General features: G+C 39.5%; 2 protein-coding genes across 2 annotated transcripts; one reads left to right on the top strand and one right to left on the bottom strand.

Moving 5' to 3' along the window:
• The first annotated feature begins 8,833 nt into the window (after positions 1–8,833).
• On the top strand, positions 8,834–11,564 carry LOC116264936 (60S ribosomal protein L8). The gene is made up of 2 exons (XM_031645399.2): positions 8,834–9,351; positions 11,027–11,564. Exons 1-2 carry the CDS (start codon positions 8,912–8,914, stop codon positions 11,370–11,372), a joined length of 786 nt encoding a protein of 261 aa, XP_031501259.1. The 5' UTR covers positions 8,834–8,911; the 3' UTR covers positions 11,373–11,564.
• A 611-nt stretch (positions 11,565–12,175) lies between these two features.
• Positions 12,176–19,132, bottom strand: LOC116264162 (uncharacterized). Its single transcript, XM_031644217.2, has 3 exons — positions 18,944–19,132; positions 17,245–17,413; positions 12,176–16,025 (listed from the first exon to the last, which is right to left on the bottom strand). Exons 1-3 carry the CDS (start codon positions 19,055–19,057, stop codon positions 12,379–12,381), a joined length of 3,930 nt encoding a protein of 1,309 aa, XP_031500077.1. The 5' UTR covers positions 19,058–19,132; the 3' UTR covers positions 12,176–12,378.
• Positions 19,133–19,370: the final 238 nt, after the last annotated feature.

The raw sequence follows: 19,370 nt of genomic DNA, 5'->3' as shown, positions 1-19,370 counted from the left end.
TTGATATAAAAACGGACACACGCTTTTTCTGCATTTCTCACCATCGTTTTCTCAATCTTCGCGCGGTAACGCCTCCCTCCTCGCGGTGGAACTTCCACTGAACTCCAGCAACCCACACAAGAGGAAAACGAGGCCAGAGGGAGAGATCGCCTTCCTCCCTCTTCCTCCCGTTCGATCGACGGTGGAGTTCCCACCGATCTTCAACCGTCTAAACCCAAAACCAAAGAGGGGAAATCTCTCCTTCGCCTGCGAGATCCGGCGGTTGGGTTCTTCCACTGCCGCCACCGCCTCTGCTCTCGTTTTCCAGCACTATCACCGTGAGAACGACGAACTCCCAGCTTCAACGGCGTCCTCACTGTCGCAGCGAGGTCTCCCTCTCGCTGCGACAGTGAAGAATCAACAGGAAGAAGGGAACGACAGGAGGGATTCTGCAACTCCAATGCCGTCCCCCCTTTTTTTTTTATTGGTTCTGTTCGTCGATGGCGCTGAGGGTACTTTCTTCCATCCCTCTTCTCTGTTTACTGATTTTGGTTCACCCCTAGTCGAGCAGAGCAAACCTGCCCTCTGCGGGTGAAGCCTCAAACTGTTCTCTCTTATTATTATTAATTTTTTCTTTTTGATGTTGTGTTAGGCTCGGGATGGCATCAGAGCCTTCCCCCTTGAGATATGCGTATTCCGTTTGGTGGCCTGTGGAATTCCCTCATAAAAACGTGAGAAAAGAGAGACGGGCAGAAATGGCGAGTAAATTGTCATGGAAACGTGAGAAAAGAGAGAGATGGGTAGAAATGGCGAGTAAATTGTCTTGCCTTTTCATTATATGGTATAATATATACAAGAATGGTACAACGTTTCATTTCAACAGCAAAAATTTCCTAGTGATAGTGCTAAATAAGGAAGGAGCCAAAGAGCATCGTTGGAGTCTTGAACATTGGAAAATGATTCGTTATATTTATAATTTTAACACTCCCCCTCAAACAAATTGGGGTGTAAAGATTTGTGACAGTTTGCATAAAAGATGATTAAAACCTTCTTTCCCGAGCGCCTTAGTAAATAAATCAGCTATTTGATTCTTGCTTCGAATATAACATGTTTGTATTACCCCTTGAAGCAATTTCTCTCGTACAACATGACAATCAAGTTCGATGTGTTTTTTCCGTTCATGAAACATTGGATTCGCAGCAATGTGTAATGCAGCTTGATTGTCGCAGTATACTGTGACAAGGGATATTTGACTAAAACCCATGTCATGTAAAATATATCTTAACCATGTAATCTCACATACTACATTTGCCATGGATCTGTATTTCGCTTCTACAGATGATCTGCATACTGTGTTTTGTTTCTTTGTCTTCCAAGAAAAACACAATAACCGGTGATAAAGTATTGTATTTGGTGACATGCGGCCCAATCTGAATCGCAAAAAGCACTTAATTTCATATTGTTTTCTTTGTTCATAAGAATGCCTTGACCAGGATGCTTTTTGAGGTAGCGAATGACGCAGTATGCTGCTTGTAGATGTGGTAGTCTGGGTTGCTGCATGAATCGGCTTAACACATGGACAGCATATTGTATGTCTGGCCGAGTAATGCTCAAATATATTAGCCTCCCAACAAGTTGACGGTATTGAGTCGGATCTTTAATGAATTCTCCATATTCGATCTCTAAATTATGCTTTTGATCTATTGGAGTATCAGCCGGTTTTGCTCCCAAAAGACCTGCGTCATGAATTATGTCAGTTGCATATTTTTGTTGGGAAACATATATACCTTTGGCTGAGCGAGCAATTTTAATTCCTAGAAAATATTTGGGTTTGCCCAAATCTTTCATGTGAAACTTTTTGCATAAGAAAGTTTTGAAATTGTCAACTTCTTTTTCAATGTTACCTGCAATTAACAAATCATCAACATATATTAGGATAGCAATAAAAATTTTACCGCTTCTAAATGTGAATAATGTATGATCAGCATTGGATTGTGTGAACCCGTATTCTTCAAGAGAAGTTGAAAGCTTGTAAAATCAATTTCTTGGAGATTTTTTTAATCCATAAAGAGATTTGTGCAATTTACATACCTGATACTCCCCATGTTTTGCATATCCTTGTGGCATTTGCATGTATACTTGTTCAAGTAAGTCTCCATGCAAGAATGCATTATTAACATCCATTTGGCACATGATCCAATCTTGATTAGCTGCAATAGTGAGAAAGGTACGTACTGTTACCATCTTTGCAACTGGTGTAAAAGTTTCATTGTAGTCCAACCCTTCTTGTTGAGAGTAACATTTGGCTACCAAACGAGCTTTATATCGTTCAATAGATCCATCCGATCTCAATTTGATTTTGTAGACTCATTTGCTCCCAATTGATTTCACTCCTTTTGGAAGTGTCGTAATGGTCCAAGTTTTATTCTCTTGAAGTGCACGAATTTTGCAATCCATGACATCTTGCCATTCTTTGTATTGGACAAATTCTTCGTACTTTTGAAGCTCAGATTTAGACATAAGAGAGGTGAGGAACGCAAAATGTTTATTAGAAAAACGTTGAAAAGAGACAAACTTGTTCAACTCATACCTTGTTCCTTATTTGCGACCTGACATGAGAGGGCTATTGGTTGAAGGTGAGGCAAGGAGGGTACAAAAGTAGTCTTTCAACCAAGCTGTGGGCTTTCTGACCCGAGCGGATCTCCTCATGGGTCCGAAAATCTGATTTGGATCAAGAGAAGAGAAAGACTCGTTGGAATCTAAGGATACAATGGAGTCTTCTTGTTGTCTAATGGATCCAGGTGTCAGATTGGGGTCTAGATCAAAAGACGGGTTGGAAGTGGTGGGTACAATAGGGTCTTCTAGATGTTCTCCATCAAGATTCAAAGGTTTTTCAATCTCTAAGTGGGTTGTATCTAGGTCTAGTGGTGTGCTAGGGAACGTTCTATTGGCTTCTTGTTGATAGTTAACTTCATCTTGGTTGTAAGGTATGGGTAAAACAATATTATTTTTGTCATTCTTTTTGTTTTGGAAAGGAAAAATATGTTCGTAAAACACGACGTCTTCACTAGAAAACACTTTGTGAGTTTCTATGTCATACAACTTGTATGTTTTTTGCCCATCAGGATATCCAATAAATATGCATTTGGACGCTCGTGGGTCGAATTTATCCTTTTTGTGGCTGGTGTTAGTGGCGTAGCATAGCGACCCAAAAATTTTCAAATGTTTAATATTGGGTTTTTTCTTAAACAATCTTTCAAAAGAGGTTTTTTCATCAAGTTTTGAAGAGGGGATACGATTTATCAAATAGGCAGCCGTTAAAATGCATTCCCCCCAAAACCGTATAGGAAGGTTCGATTCAAAACGAAGAGCTCTAGCAACCTCGAGGAGGTGTCTATGTTTACGCTCTACTACATTGTTTTGTTGTGGTGTAGCAACACAACTATGTTGATAGGTAAGTCCCTTGATTTTGTAAAAAATCTTTCATTTCAAGTGAGAAAAACTCAGTCTCATTGTCGGATCGTAAAGATTTAATTTGGCAATTAAATTGGGTTTTGATTAAGGTGAAAAAAATTTTGATGACGTGGAGTGCTTCAAACTTATGCCTCATTAAGAAAATCCATGTGACACGGAAAAAATCATCTACAATACTAAGAAAATAATAGGCACCAGAAATAGTGGATTGGGAGTAAGGGCCCCAAATATCACAATGGATCAAATCAAAAGGATGACTTGTAGAAATATCACTCAAATCGAACTTAAGCCGTGTCTGTTTTGCACGATGGCACACATCACACATATGATCATTTTTCAAAACAAGACTCAAATCTAAATTTTTGTTCACTAATTTCAGACGAGAAGAATAAATATGACCTAATCTCTTATGCCAAAGTTCATGCGAAGAAAGAGCAAAATAGGTATGGGCACTCGTTGGTCCTTGTTGAAGAACATAAAGATCACCTTTCACCTCACCCCGACCAATCGTCATCTTCGATGCCAGGTCCTGGATAACACAATGATCAGAAAAAAAGATCACATAACACTTTAAGTTTCTAGTAAGTTCACTAACAAAGAGCAAATTGATTTTAAATGATGGTATGCATAATACATTGTCCATTTCAAAAGACGACATAGATATCTTACCCATTTGATGAACTAGGAGAGTTCTCCCATTTGGTAACGTCACAAGTACATTACACGTTTTTAAATCATGAAGTGCATGTGGGTTAGAACATATATGTCGACTAGCTCCCGAATCGATAATCCAAGTAAGAGAATTAGTTGAGTCATTACCTGTGTGAGCTATATTACCTGCAAAATTTATGTTGGCCGGCTGATCCTTCACCAAATATAAAAGTCTGTGATATTGTTCAATGGTAAAGGCTGGCGCAATGCTCCTAGTATCATGTCCTCCACTGTCTTGACCAAAGACGTCATTGGAAAAGTTGGATTTCAGATCTGGTTTGGTCTGATTTTGACCAACATTGGTTGCAATATTTTGTTTAAAGTTGGGATCATAAAGATGATGGCCTGGTGGGTATCCAATCAGCTTAAAACATTTCTCTTTGATGTGTCTAACGCCTTGGCAAAAACTGCAGATTTGTCTAGTTTGTCTTCCTCCTTTGTTTTGTTGGAAACCAGCACCATTCTCCCGTTGGAACCTCTTTTCTTGATTGATTTTCATGACAGCTAGGGCAGCGGTTCCTTCATTTGTAGAACTTGAAAAATGTGCTTCCCGTTGCTTTTCTTCTTGTAGTACTATAGCGTAGACTTTATTGATGTTTGGGAGAGGGTCAATAAGTAGAATCTGCCCTCTAATGGAATTATACGAGTCATTTAGACCCATAAGAAATTGCATAACACACTGTCTTTGGATTTGATCCGAATATGCCTTCATGGCACCACAAGAACAAATAGGGACGAGAGAGTTAGAACCAAGTTCATCCCAAAGAGCTTTCAGTTTAGTATAATATGACGCAATGGACATAGTATCTTGTTGTAGACGGCATATGGAACTTTGGATTTGAAAAATTCGGGAAGCAAGACTTTGTGTGAAGCGCTCTTTCAAATTTTGCCAAACTTCTCTAGCATTAGTCGAGTATATGATGCTTGCTAAAATATCCTTAGTGACAGAATTTAAGATCCAAGACAAAACAAGATTATTGCATCTAACTCACATACGATGGTTAGGATCACTCTTGTTTGGTTCTATAATTGAACCATCTATAAAGCCGATCTTATTTTTTGCCGAGAGAGCCATTACCATGGCTCTACTCCATGTCCCATAATTTTCCCCATTAAAACTTTGAGACACCAAAACATTTTCAGGATTATCAGAATGATGAATATAAAAGGGATCAGACAACACCTGGATATTGGCACCATTGATGTTGAGATCTGCATCATCACCAGACGGACGACCATTGTTGATCTCCATAGGTGCACGTTCTGCCATTGAATTCATGGCTCTAATACCATGTGGAATTCCCTCATGAAAACGTGAGAAAAGAGAGAGACGGGCAGAAATGGCCAGTAAATTGTCTTACCTTTTCATTATATGGTATAATATATACAAGAATGGTACAACGTTTCATTTCAACGGCATATGGAAAATTTCCTAATGATAGAGTGCTAAATAAGGAAGGAGCCAAAGAGCATCGTTGGAGTCTTGAACGTTGGAAAATGAGTCGTTTGATTTTTCTAACGTTCAAGACAACCTAGCTATATTTACAATTTTAACATGGCCAGACCCTCCGTGAGGGTTCTGGTATATAATAAAGATTCTTTTCCTTGTTCTGTATCTGTCGTTGGTTTGAATCCTCTACCAGAGCCCTTAACTTAGAGAGACATGCTCTGTTTTAGGGTCGATTGAATTAACATGCCTTACACCTAGCATGCTTTGCTTCTAGAAAACCATAGATGAATCGAACTAAGAACATTGTGTAGCATTACCATCATACAATAACTCATGCATAGATTCATGTTTAGGCGTATAAATTCATAAACCCTCGTGCATATGTATCTATAAGAACTCAAAATATACAAGCTTCATGCTAGATTCAATACCTTTGAAAATCTTGGCAGCAACTCCTTTTTTTCTCTCTCTTTCTATTGCTGGACGTGCTCGTTTAGGGCTGTAGCACAATGAGGATTTTAATTGATGTAAAATGTGGTTAAGTATGCTCTTAACTCCATCTTTTCCTCAAATGTCTCATTTAAAATTAACTTGACAGTTTTAAGTGTATCTTTCATTTGATTCTTCCCTAATTCACAATCCAAATGTTTAAGAAAAACTTAACAAAAATCGTGGGTCTTACAGTTGCGTTGCCTGCTGCTGACAACATGCATGAGGTATGTGTGGCTGAAGTTTGTAACGATGAGCTTCAGCATGCATATTTCGGCACAATTGACTGTAGCTCATACTTGCAGTGGAATGTCGCAAGTCTGCATTTATTGGAGACGGGGAAAGATTATTTTTCTAGAACTGTACTTATGGAGGTAACGAGTTGAACTGGAATACAGTTTGCAGGAGGATCTGAGGTTGGACTTCGCTGATGCCACGAAATGTTAGCAGCGCAAGTATCTGATATTTGTTTCGTGTCCGGTTCCCACCGAATTGTTTCACATGCAATGACCAAAGCATTTGCTTCTCGTGATAAAAAAATAGATATTTTTTCCTTTCAAATCTCTAGTAAGGAAGCGAGGCAGCAGTACTGCGGCGAAAATCATGCTTACAGTTTCCACTTTCCACTTACGTGGAACATGAGCAAGTTCATACAAATGTAGATATATCAGGACGGCTGTCTGGAGTTCAGATGGACATTTTTCTTGGAAAGTTTGAATAAGCAGGGATATGGCATGGTGGATTGCATCATGATGTCTGTGTTTCAAGCACCAAGATGATTCTCCACATTAAGCATGCTCTGTAATCTCCACAGCATTCAGACTGGGATGAGTACAGATGTTGCAAATTGGACTACACGAGCCTACCTACTGCCAGTTCTATGTAATCTCCCTTAACGTCGCGGAGACCAAGAAGACAAATTGTCGTACCTATAACTTGTTCAGGCATGATCCAAGCAGATTCGGCTGTGTTCTACGCAACGTTGTGAAAGTGTGTCTATCGACTATCAAATAAGATACATATGACGTAAAAAATCTTAAAGAACGTATGCGTGAAAAAAAGAATTATATTAACTAAAAAATGAAACTATAATTTCACATAAAAATGACCATTAATTGCATAACAGTATCAAATTTACGTTAACAAAAATACGTATATACTGCAAACAGCCTATACATGCGCGTTGCAAATAATAGAAATTTATTAACTTGAATATCTGCCGATACTTGAAGGGGTATCAAAAAAAATAAATTTCCGTCCACAATTTCGAAGTTGCCATAAAACTTTAAATTCTTTGTGTTAACGGGTAAGAATAGGCTCCCACAGAAACACGAAAAACACTAATTATGACAATGAAATCAATCTTGAGTTCCAGTTTTTCACCTTAAGGGGTGTTTACCGTGTTTTGTTAGACTAAATCTCTAGATAAGAACTGGATTTTGTAATTCAAAAACTGGTTTGTAAAACTTAGGTGTTTGGATAGCAAATTTCTAAAAGACCTGAAAAATGAGAAAAGAAACAACTGCAAATGTATAATATTTTGTTCCAAAGGTAAACGTGCAACTTCCAACTAGACAAAAGTGTACATTTACTAAGATCTGAAAGCATATCGTCTTGTCAGTTGCTCTGTTCCGAATTTATATCATAAAATAGCTAATACAGCAGAATGACATCTCTGAAACTAAATTCAGGATTGCCTTCATATTTAACTTAGGTATCGTAATGCCTCATATAATGGGGAACATTACTTACAATATCAGGTGTAAGTCGATTGAATCGAGGTCTCAGTTTATCAGAAAAGCGAGAAAATTTGCTAGCATTCTATAACATATTGATCAGAATTAACATGATCTAACCGAAGAAATTTTAAAAAATGGATATTCAAAGCAAAAAAAAAAAAACAAACAAAGGGGCATGCAAAAGCATGGATGCTTTCACGCAGGCCTTCTCTTATGCAATCCAAAGTTTAAAGTTGTACTTAGCATCGTAGTTTTTGCAATACAGGTATGGAGTTATTGCACGCAGTAAGTTCAACCATAGTTAAGTTCAGATTTAGTTTTGATGCTTAAACCTTGATGGTTCGTTCACAAGCTCCATAACCCTTAAAAACTTTACCGAGTCAAGTAGCTAATGTTTATAACATAAGTTGCATTTATTCCAGAGTTAGAATCGAAAGATCTTTTAAGCACAGCCTACTTATTTGCAAACCCAGTTATTTTGTGTTGATTCAAAATATATACCTAGAACGCTTACTGAAAGCAAGTTTACACTAGCTGAATACTTGCTGTTCATATTTAAATCCATTCCTGACATCTACGATTAATCATAAGACTCTTCATTTTGTTCCTAAACATACCCATCTTGAGAAATGCTGTCATTTGCTTGGCGACATAAAACTCCAAGGCTAGTAATCTTAAAGTTGTAATGAAATGAGATCAATACCCGATTTTTTTAAAGAGTTAATAGAATAGAACACTTCAGAGTTTAAGATGATCATATAAATGTTTTTTTAGAATTCTGAATTTTTTTAAACCATATAGTTTAACAAGGGCCATGTTAAACTACTTGGCAGCAAAAGTTTATATGGGCAACTAAGGCTACAAAGGGAAACTACCGAAGGGGGAAGAGAAGAAGTTGAATCGGGTCTCGAGTTGGATCAATTGTGTTCCAAACCGTATCCGATCCGACACCAGCGGGAGTAAAAACCCTAGCAGCGGCATCCATTTAGCCTCCATCCTCTTCTTCTTCTTCCTCCTTCCTCCCTCTTCCGTCTTTCTTCATTCGCCGTCGTCGTCGCCGCCGCTTGCGATGGGACGCGTGATCAGAGCCCAGAGGAAGGGTGCGGGTTCGGTGTTCCGTTCCCACACCCACCACCGGAAGGGTGCGGCGAGGCTCCGGTCGCTCGACTTTGGGGAGAGAAATGGGTACCTCAAGGGGACGGTGACGGAGATCGTGCATGACCCTGGGAGAGGTGCGCCGCTCGCTCGGGTGACCTTCCGCCACCCTTTCCGCTACAAGCATCAAAAGGAGCTCTTCGTTGCCGCTGAGGGTATGTACACCGGCCAGTTCGTCTACTGCGGCAAAAAGGCTACCCTTTCCGTCGGCAACGTCCTCCCTCTCAGATCCATTCCCGAGGGAGCTGTCGTCTGCAACGTCGAGCACCACGTCGGTGACCGCGGCGTCTTCGCTCGCGCCTCCGGCGACTATGCCGTCGTCATCTCCCACAACCCCGACAACGGCACAACCAGGTTCGTTGTGGAAAGTCTATCCCTTTCATTTCATTTTTGGAAATACTTTTTGTAATTTTTATTTAATGTATTGTCCTGATTTCCTCTTCTGTGATAGCAGATTCTTCTTGATTGCTTAGTATGACGATGCAATGTTCCAGTTGTACTTTCCATTTGGTTCTGGTTGGTGTTAGGTCTTGTTATGGATCCGATCTATTATTCTGCACGGTGGTTAGTTGTATTGAGGCTTTCATGAGCTTAGGTATTGTTTGATTGTCACTGCGATATCTTTTTCGATACTAACTTTATGAACATATGAATTTTTTGAGGGAATTAGTGTTACAAAGACATTTTCGTTGGAAAGAGAAATAAGTGCCTCAAGTGGGACGCTGTTAGCATTTTTTTATGAGTTTTTGTAAGGATTTTATTGTCATGGTAAGATATATACCCTATTTTTTTGTGCCGTGTCTATTCATATGTGTCTTTCTTTTTCTGGTAAATGTATGGCTTTCAAGATGGTAAAGTTAACTTGGAGATTGTTTCTTGTTTGTTGTGATTGTTCAAATTTACTTCAGGATTTGTGCCGATTTACTTCAAGGTAGACTTTTGATGGTTAGTTTCATAGAGATGTCGATGTTTATTCTGTATGTGATTGAGCTACGGGTTTTGAGTTATCTTTAAAGGGATCTCCATGGTAGTCTAAGTATAATTGTCCGGTTTGTCTGAAATTTATAGGTATTAGTGGTCTTGGAAATATTTTGGTAGCAATATTTTTCTTACAGATTCTAAGGTTACAGTTGAATAACTTTTATTGTATATATCGTGTCCAAGGAGATCCTCAAATTTGTCACTTGAGTTTCTCATTGGAGACACAATTACGCATACAGAGTTAAAGACCAAATACTTTCTTCATATTGGGTCTCTTATATCCTACATAAAAGAATCTGAAACATGGGATCTCTTATCTCCTACATACAACAATCTGAAACATGGGGTGTCTTATACCCTACAATCTACATATAAGAATCTGAAACATGGTAATCCAGAGTGAACTTGTACCCGTTGAAATTTGAAAATGGAAACCATATTTCCTAGTCTCATTTTGGATTCTTTCTTCCTTAGCATGTTGAAAGGACCCTCATGTCAGTTTGAGTCTCTTATATCCCTTTTTAGCCTCACTACGTTCTTCCTGAAAAAACACATCTGTTACTTCCACTCTTCTGTGGGATGGTTAGGCATAAATGAAGCATATACAAAATCTACTCTGCCGTTTGCATGATTATGCATATGAAACAATCTTCTTCTATGTGAGTGACCCAACTTTATGCATGTAATCGTTGTGATGATTTTGAGAATGCCAAATAATGGTCTCATTTTCTTTGTGGCCTGTGGTGTCACCTTAAAAGAATATGACTGCACGGTGAAGGAGCTCCAAAATGTGGTGAACTGCCTCGATAATAAGTTGACATCTAATTCATCAGGAAGTTGCTTCAGTTGTACTCTTTTTTGCTAGGTCTTCTATGAGCTTTAGGAGCAAAACATTGCCAGTTGCAGAAGTTTCCTTCATGCTGTCTCATATTGTTTATGTTAAGCTGAATAATGCATGTTTCTGTATTGAAGAGTTTTGACATGCGGATTAGGTTTCTTTTTCATGAAGCATGTTTCATCTCCTTTTTCCTCTTTGATCTTTCCATAGGGTTAAGCTTCCGTCTGGTGCCAAGAAGATTGTCCCAAGTGGTTGCAGAGCCATGATCGGCCAGGTTGCTGGTGGCGGTAGGACAGAAAAACCAATGCTCAAGGCAGGTAACGCCTATCACAAATACCGGGTTAAGAGGAACTGCTGGCCTAAGGTGCGTGGTGTTGCTATGAATCCTGTTGAGCATCCCCATGGTGGTGGTAACCATCAACACATTGGGCATGCCAGCACGGTTCGTCGTGATGCCCCTCCTGGCCAAAAAGTTGGTCTCATTGCTGCAAGAAGGACTGGTCGTCTCAGGGGACAAGCTGCTGCTACTGCTGCAAAGGCAGAGAAGAGTGCTTAGGATCTATTTCTGATTTTCCTTTTTCTTTATTTTGTTGTTCTTACAGACTTTAAAATTTACTCGTTCTTCTATTGGGGATTCTGTAGTTTTGTTCTTGATTACCACTCTTTGTGGAGTGGGTCATATGTTCTGCCTTCTGTTAGAACATTGTGGAGTTTTCTTTTTATGCTGGATTAGTTCTGAATTTTACAATTTTGGCTATGGAGTGTTGGTTGCAACTTAAAAGATTCTTATCTTTTGAATGTTGTCTCATCAAATAATAGTCAAAATTCACTGACACTAAATGGGAGACCTTTAATTCCAAAAATAACGATGAAACGATCTGCGTAAAAAATAAGTTCAAGAAAAAGTGGTTTATAAGATTTGATTAAAGTCGTATTGACAAAGTTAATTTCGTGACAATGTTTCGAACAAGCCGAATATATGGGGGTTTTTCTTGGAAACACTTGTATAGTAAACTTAAACATTTTATACTACTTTAACAACAATTCCTGTCGAAAAAGTCGTGCCAAAGGGCGTTAGTTTGTAACAGCTTTTAGAAAATCCAAAATTGAATGGAATTGGCAAGTTGTCGATTCAGGGATTTGGATGGAAGTTATGAAATAGCAAAAAGTATTATGGTATGGGTTTAACAAGTACATTGGTTTAAGAAGTAGAGGGGAAAAAGCATGTCTTGGAACCGAATAGTGTATGACGTGTTATACACATGTATGAATGACGAGTCATTACATAAAGCGGAGAAACAGCTGGTTCCTTGCCAGTTTCAGATGTGAATTTTGGAGGCCCCATTAAAGGTTGTAAGATAGAAACCTTTCATGCAAAGGAACCTTTAACATTTCTTGCACACAAGATAAAAGCGATTATTGAACATGTAACAGACGCAGCAACAACCATGCCGGGATGCCACCTCGTAAGTGAATGCATGTACAACTCAAGTTACAAAACACATTCTGAATCTGAACTGTACACATGACATCCATGGTAAAAAACTTGGCAATCTCAACTACTAGGAAGATAGAGAATTAAGCTTCTTCTCCAGCAGCTTAGCACGGCGAAGAGCATCCATTGCTTCAGCCGGTTTTCCAGCCCGTTTCAAGTGAAGAGCTTGCACCTTTTCTGCTTTAATCTGCTCTTCCAGCTGGGATCTCTCTTGACTTGGATTTTTACTAGAGCCAACGTTTGAACTAACTTGCTGCCTTGGGATGTTACCTTTAGCTTCACGGACCTGTGGGGTTGGTGTTGGAAGTCCAAGGCCCGGAATACCTATTGCTTGAAGAGCAGAGAGGAGTTGAGGATCAAGGAGATCCTCAACAGACACATCGTCTGTTGCCTCTGCACTAACATCAGGAGTTCGGTTGTTAGGTGCTTCTTCCAGCTGACTTTCGAGGGCTTTTGCCAGTTCAAACTCCCTTTCAGATTCCTCCATTTGACCCTCTCTTCTTAGCCGCAAAGCTTGGCGCTTGTGAGAAAGACACTCCTGCTGCAACTTGAAGCGATCTCGACCAGAAACTGGCTTGTGAGCTTGTCCTTGGTGTTTACTCTCTGGAGATATGGAAGTGTCACTAGAAGCAGAATCATGTGGCAAAGTAACACTTTGCGTGCTAGAGAATGACCGAGTATGTTGCTTCCTTCCAGGATCAGATGCAGCAGGACTGTTGCCTTTCTTGTTGTCTCCACCAGCTTCCAGGCCCTGCTCCAAGATCTTGGCATGTCTTAGTTCTTCTTTGGCTTCTGCAAGTTTCCCTTCTTTCTTCAAAGCAACAGCCCTTCTTTTGTGAGCCAAAATCTCTTGTTGGGGAGAAACTTGATCTGCAATGCTCTTGACAGATGTATTTTTAGCATGAGAATCTACTTCTGCTACTGTTCTGAAGGACCCAGAGGTCTTTGCGTGCTCTCTAACCCCATCTACAAGGATAGCACCAGACGAAAACCCATCCTTGATGTTTGTTTTTTCCTTGGTTGCATCGGGTTCAAAGGTTTGCAGCAATTGTACAGATGAGGTTCCACCTTCAGCATTAGAAGTGGAAAGAGCTTCGCTATCATTCGCTCTCCTGTGAGTTAAATGACTTCCAACCAAGTCCTCTCCCGTTAGTAAATCTGATATGTAAGAAGGCTTCGTCGCTTGAGGCAAAACAAGAGCAGATAGACTTTCCTCCTGCAATAGGTCAAAGGACCCATGCAATCCAGCAAGTGACTTGGACATATTTGGCTCATTCTGAGAGGTTACCAGCACTGAAGTTTCTAATTTTCTTCCAGGATGTTCAGCAAAGTTGTTTTTCTTCAAATCAGTACCTTTCATGGCATCAACAATTACTGGAGCATCTCGCGTATCTACACCCATTGAGGTTTCCTCAGCCGATAGTCCAGCACCATCCTTCTGCTTGCTTAGAGCAGAAGATCCAAACGCCAGGTGTGTCAGTTCATTATCAAAAACAGAATTCAAATCCAAAACAGGACTCTCTTTTAAGGAATCAATCTCCTCAATTTGAGCCTCCAATATTTTCGCTTTCTTTAACTCCTCTTCTGCCTCCTCAAGCTTTCCTTGACGCCGCAAGGCAAGGGACCTCCTTTTGATCCCCAATAGTTCTTTCTGGATTTCGGCTCTAGTCCTCTGTACCTTAGCATCCATTGCTGAGGCTGCACCATCTCCTGATCCTCCATTTTTCAATGATAATGATGACAAGGCAGAAAAACTGCTTCTTTCCTCTCCAATTTTTCCAGCTTCTTGTTGTTGTTGTTGCTTGGTTACATTCAAGTGTCCAAAATTAGTTTCCTTCGGGTTCTTGACTACTGTGTCTTCCACACCGACTGTCAAATCCATCTGTGAGGAATCCATTTCTTTCATTTCATCTTCCAACACCTTAGCTTTCTTGAGCTCTACCTCTGCCTCTTCCAACTTCCCTTGGCGTCTTAAAGCAAGAGACCTCCTTTTGACCGATAACAACTCCTTCTGGATTTCTGCTCTGTTTCGCCTCACCTTAACTTCCAGTTCAGAAGTGCCATTATCAGGAACCACGGCATGGTTCACTCTGTTGGAAGATTCAAGTGGACCAGTCACATGAGGTTCATCTCCATCCGTCCAACCAAGAGTGTTAAGGATTGATAATAACGAGGGATCATGCATATCTTCTTCCGAAACCTCCTCCATTCCTTCCTCAGGAAGCACAGAATTCCCAGAAATACCATGAAGCTCATCATCAAAACCCGAACCCTTTCCAATAGTAGGTGCCATTTTTTTAGCATTTTCAACCTCATCTAGTTGAATCTCTAAGGCTTTGCATTTTTTCAGTTCTTCCTCAGCTTCATCCACCCTTCCCTCCCTCCTAAGTGCAAGAGCTTTCCTTTTAAGTCCCAATAACTCCTTCTGGATTTCTGATTTGCTTTTGGATGAACGTGTGGAAACAAGACTTCTTGTAGTCTTAGTATCTTCACTGAATGCATGGGTATCTGCTGAAGATCGGAATGTAGTAGTAGTTGCTTGGCAGTTGGTACCTTCAGACTGGAAATGTTGAAGGTCTTCGTCTAGAAGCTTGGCTTTCTTTAGCTGCTCCATGGCTGCTGCATTATTACCTTCACGTTTTAATCTTACTGCTTCTCTCTTCAAAGAAAGCACTTCATTTCTTAGAGCCTCAAGGTTCACAGAAGATGGCATAGCTGGTTCTTCTTCCCAGCCAAATGATCTCAAGGCTGCCACTATCTCTGGATCATTCATATCATCATCCGTTACATCAAAATCACCATCAACAGCAATCCCATCGCCAGCATCTATAATGTAGCTTAAGTTCAAATTGACATCACTAGCAAAGTTTGTTTCTGTATTGTCATGGTTGTCATTATCCATACAACAAATAAGAGCAGCTATTTCATCATCAGATTCATCATTGTCATCACCCAAAAATTCCTTCTCCTCTAGTTCCTTCTCTAAGATTTTAGCTTGCCTTAACTCCTCCTTTGCCTCTGCAAGTCTTCCTTCGCGTTTGAGCTTTAAAGCATTTCTTTTCAGAGCAACTATCCGGGCCTTGTCAGCATCATTCGTTTCTTTTCTGAGACTAGATTTTTGAGGGACTTCCTTGAGAAGATTAATCAGCTCGCCTTCCAGTGTCATTTTTTCAGGCTTCTTATCGGCATCATGCAAGTCTGCTTCTGACCATCCAAGCTCTTTTAGTTCAGAAGTGAGGTCATCTTTTTCTTTACCTTGCTTGTCTGACTTTGTCTTCCTGCCAGAACTTGAAGCTTGATTATTTGCTCTATCAGAGCTTAGGGAAGTGAGCACAGAAGAAGGATTTTTTTGTTTCTTCCGTAGAGCAAGTTCTAATGATGCAGCTTGTCTCTCAAGCTCCTTTCCTCGCTTATAGGCACGAAGCGCTTCATCAGATTTTCCTTCACGTTTTAGAATATTATACTTTCTTTTCTCTTCCTGAGCTCTCTTCCGCAAGTCCTCTGGATCGCCAGATCCTATATCATCTGCACTAGAAGACCTGCTTCCAGAGATGTCAAATTCCCTTCGCTGGGTGGCTTCAAATTTCTGTGAAGAAGTACCAGCTGCAAGAACATCAGAAACCATATCCTCCACAGACCGTAAGCTGTGCTTTCCATCAGTACCAAGGATGAGATCTAACTCATCCTCTGGTTTTGTTGCTGGTTTGGAGGAACCTGCACAGATGCATGATATGATAACTAGATACACAATTTTGAATATATCTGTGCTATATGGAAGTACATATGTAAACGGCTGTGTTCACACCAAACGAGACCGCAAATCTCGTATAGATATTCTGCATGACCTTGTATGAAGAATCAAGTAAACAATACATGATCTTGTATGAAGAATTAAGTAAACCATACAAGAACAGGTGCATGGTGTAGCAATATTCATGCACAAATACATGGTCGAGGCAGTGGACTTCAACTTTAGCATATCCACCCCTATCATAATCTTGAAGATTTATTAAGAAAAATGGAGAATAAAATATGTAATAGTATCAAACTTCTGTTAAATGTCTACTCGTTAAGGGAGATATTAATTTTAATGTAAATGTAAGCTCAAAATATGCTGATATATTACAGATTTTGTGCAACTTAGAAATTCTAAAGATTTTTTTTCCTCAATAACGATTATTTTAACCAGAATTACTTGTATTTTCCCAAAATTTCCAGACTCCTCCCTCTCAACATGCTCCATGAGCTGTCACTTGGATGTGATTCAGCAGTTAAGCCATCATTACCAATAACCATCAACTAGAAAAATTCAAGTCAAATGATCACAAGGCTTTGAACCCTTTAAATAACTTTTATAACTGTGATATAAGTTTACACCTCAAAAGTCTCTTCACTGTTTGTCTTATCCCGAATGCATCTCTATTGAAGTGGATCCATTCATCTTACTAGTTATTAGTATTGTCAATTGTGCCACTTTTATCACCACAATTGTACATCTTCCTGAATTCCTAGTCCTTGGGAATTCTCAATGCCTGTAATCAACTTTCTATATAACTGATGTATTGTTGACAAAAGGCTTCATTAGTCAGTAACAATCAGAATTGATTCTGTGTTGGTTGTTGACTTGTTTCTGTAAACCATTGTCATATTGCTCCAAAGAAAATATCAGTGAGGGGTATTATTCAGCAAATTTATTTTTCTTAGGAATGTCTCCGCAAAACCTCAGTCATTTTTAAAAAATTAAAGAAGTATAAAAATCCTTAAATTTAACAAAAACCCAAATTTTTGGGAAAATCACAAAAAAGATTGCAAGGTTTTCTTTTTTGGCAAGATTTTTCCGTGTTTCTTTTTTACCAGTTTTTCTCGTAAATATTGCAAGCTTTCCAAAAATCTTGCAATATTTGTGACTGTGCTACAGACCAACCCAAAGTACCTTTTGCAGCTCTAATCTTGTATCCATGTCGGGCCTCCAGTCTTGCTGCTTCTTCTAGCTTTTTGCAAGGATCACATATTCTCACTGGTGAATCTCCTTGGCCACGCAAATACATCCTCTCCTGAGTGCAATTATTGCAAAACAGCCCTCCACATCTGCGGCAATGATGCTGTAACCAGAGACGAAACAGTCAAGCAGGCAGAACGACATAGTCAGCCAGTTCACTAAAATGAAAAGCCTAAGTTACATGCAACAGAAAAAGGGACTTAGTGATTATAGCTGCAAAAACCATGTTGATGCATTTGTATTTAGTTGCCTGATAAGAATTAACTTTCCTGATTATAGTGGCCAGGAGTATTTAGGTGCTCTAAGGAATGAAAACATCAGGAAAATTTAGTACTCTTACAAAGAGAGAGATCCCACTTAGTTCTCCTCTAGTTTCAGAAAAAAGTCACCGCATGTGTGCACATCCACAAGCCAAAAGACAGATATCCATATCATGTTCTCATTCATTTACCAGGTAACAAAAGAAAATAGCCTGTTGGAAGGTGCATACCACCAATGACAGATTTTGATGAACATGGCGAAAGGCAAAAGCAACCAAAATTTGCAAGCCTAGAAAACTTAAAAGCAACTTATCTCATTGGTAATGAACGAAGATATATCATTAAACAGTACCTATCTTTTTGGACAGTCAACTGGAAGGAGCATACTACCAATTATAAATTTTGATGAACATGGAAAAAGCCACCAAATTTGTAAGGCTAACCAAACTTAAATCGACACCTTATCTTCAGTGTTAACCAAACATTAACAGAGAAAGCAATTGCCTTCTTAAAATAGTACACACAATTACAAATAATTGCCAATCCGTTCATCACAAAGTATAAGAAAATTGTCACCATATAAAGTATAATTGCCAATCATTTCTCTCCCCACACGCACGTCCTTCTAAATCAATTTCAAGGAAAGGTCATGGTGTTCCTAAAGAAATTATGTTTTCTTTATCCCTTGCAAAGCTGAAATTGCTACTGAAAGCTAAATGTTGATAATGAACGCTTCCATTTGCCCATATATCATTCTATAGACGCAAGCATAAGAGTGGATTCTATCTACCGTTCATTCTATCAAAGGGTGGCAGGTCCGCAGCGCCATTACAATGAATTAAGGCGATCGCACACAGAAATTGGTTATCAACGAGCAGGCAGAATCTGAAAAGATCCCTATGACCCAAAAAAGCCTCCGAACATGATAAAATCGATTGACCAATCATCAACAATCAGATAGATAAGCGACCACCAACATTCAGAAAACACCAAGTCGTATATTACGATAAAGAAACATACAACTCCAACATGACTCAGAACTCAGAAAACAAAAGCAAACCAACTCAACCTTTCATATGATCACCAAAACCCTAGAACCTAAAAACTTGAATGCAACAGAAAAAAACGTAAAACGGACAAACTTCTTGAAGACTCTAAATCTTCAGATATGTTTCATCCTATCTACTATGCCGAGCGAGATTGACCAAATTAAATCATCCATGCTGCCCTACACCAGTTATTTGACCAAATCAGACGACGGATTGGTTTTTTTGGAGGAAAACTGCACCGATGAAGATCTAAAACCAGTAGTGGCAAACCGATGGAACCTCGATAAGAAAACAGAAAGGAAAGCAACCAGAGAAAAAGAGTACCTTCCGATTGAACATGGTGAATTGGGAACAACATCCTTGACAATGAGAGGCATCAACCACCCAATTGTTTCCTCGAAGCGACGGTTTCGGAGGCAACCCAATCTTCTCTAACATCTTCTTCTTCTTCCTCCTCCTCCTCTCTCCCTCTCCCTAATATCTCTCTCTAAGACTTCACCTGAATGAGAGAGAAAGTATGCGGGAGAAGTAGAAACTTATAAATTTCAACCTTTTTTTGAATTGACCGAAAATTCAGCTTTTTTATTCACCGTACATCGTGGAGATGGACGCTAGGCGTAAGGTGCTGTCGGAAATTTTGACAAACTCGTTTGGGTTGGAAACTGGAAAGTGGAAACCCACTCAGCGTTTGGCAAATGGAATTGCAGTCACTCACCAGCTTCACATATTTCTGGATTCGAATCCGGAAAGT

Source organism: Nymphaea colorata, chromosome 11, assembly GCF_008831285.2.
Source record: "Nymphaea colorata isolate Beijing-Zhang1983 chromosome 11, ASM883128v2, whole genome shotgun sequence".
NCBI lineage: Eukaryota > Viridiplantae > Streptophyta > Magnoliopsida > Nymphaeales > Nymphaeaceae > Nymphaea > Nymphaea colorata.
This window is presented reverse-complemented; position numbering and strand designations above follow the sequence as displayed.

Excerpts from the sequence above, each read along its gene's own strand:
- LOC116264936 (XM_031645399.2), top strand. The coding sequence starts at position 8,912 with ATGGGACGCGTGATCAGAGCCCAGAGGAAGGGTGCGGGTTCGGTGTTC. Across the intron at positions 9,352-11,026 it reads CCCGACAACGGCACAACCAG|GGTTAAGCTTCCGTCTGGTG; the intron begins GTTCGTTGTGGA and ends ATCTTTCCATAG.
- LOC116264162 (XM_031644217.2), bottom strand. The coding sequence starts at position 19,057 with ATGTTAGAGAAGATTGGGTTGCCTCCGAAACCGTCGCTTCGAGGAAAC. Across the intron at positions 17,414-18,943 it reads TCACCATGTTCAATCGGAAG|CATCATTGCCGCAGATGTGG; the intron begins GTACTCTTTTTC and ends CTCTGGTTACAG. Across the intron at positions 16,026-17,244 it reads CAAGATTAGAGCTGCAAAAG|GTTCCTCCAAACCAGCAACA; the intron begins GTACTTTGGGTT and ends GCATCTGTGCAG.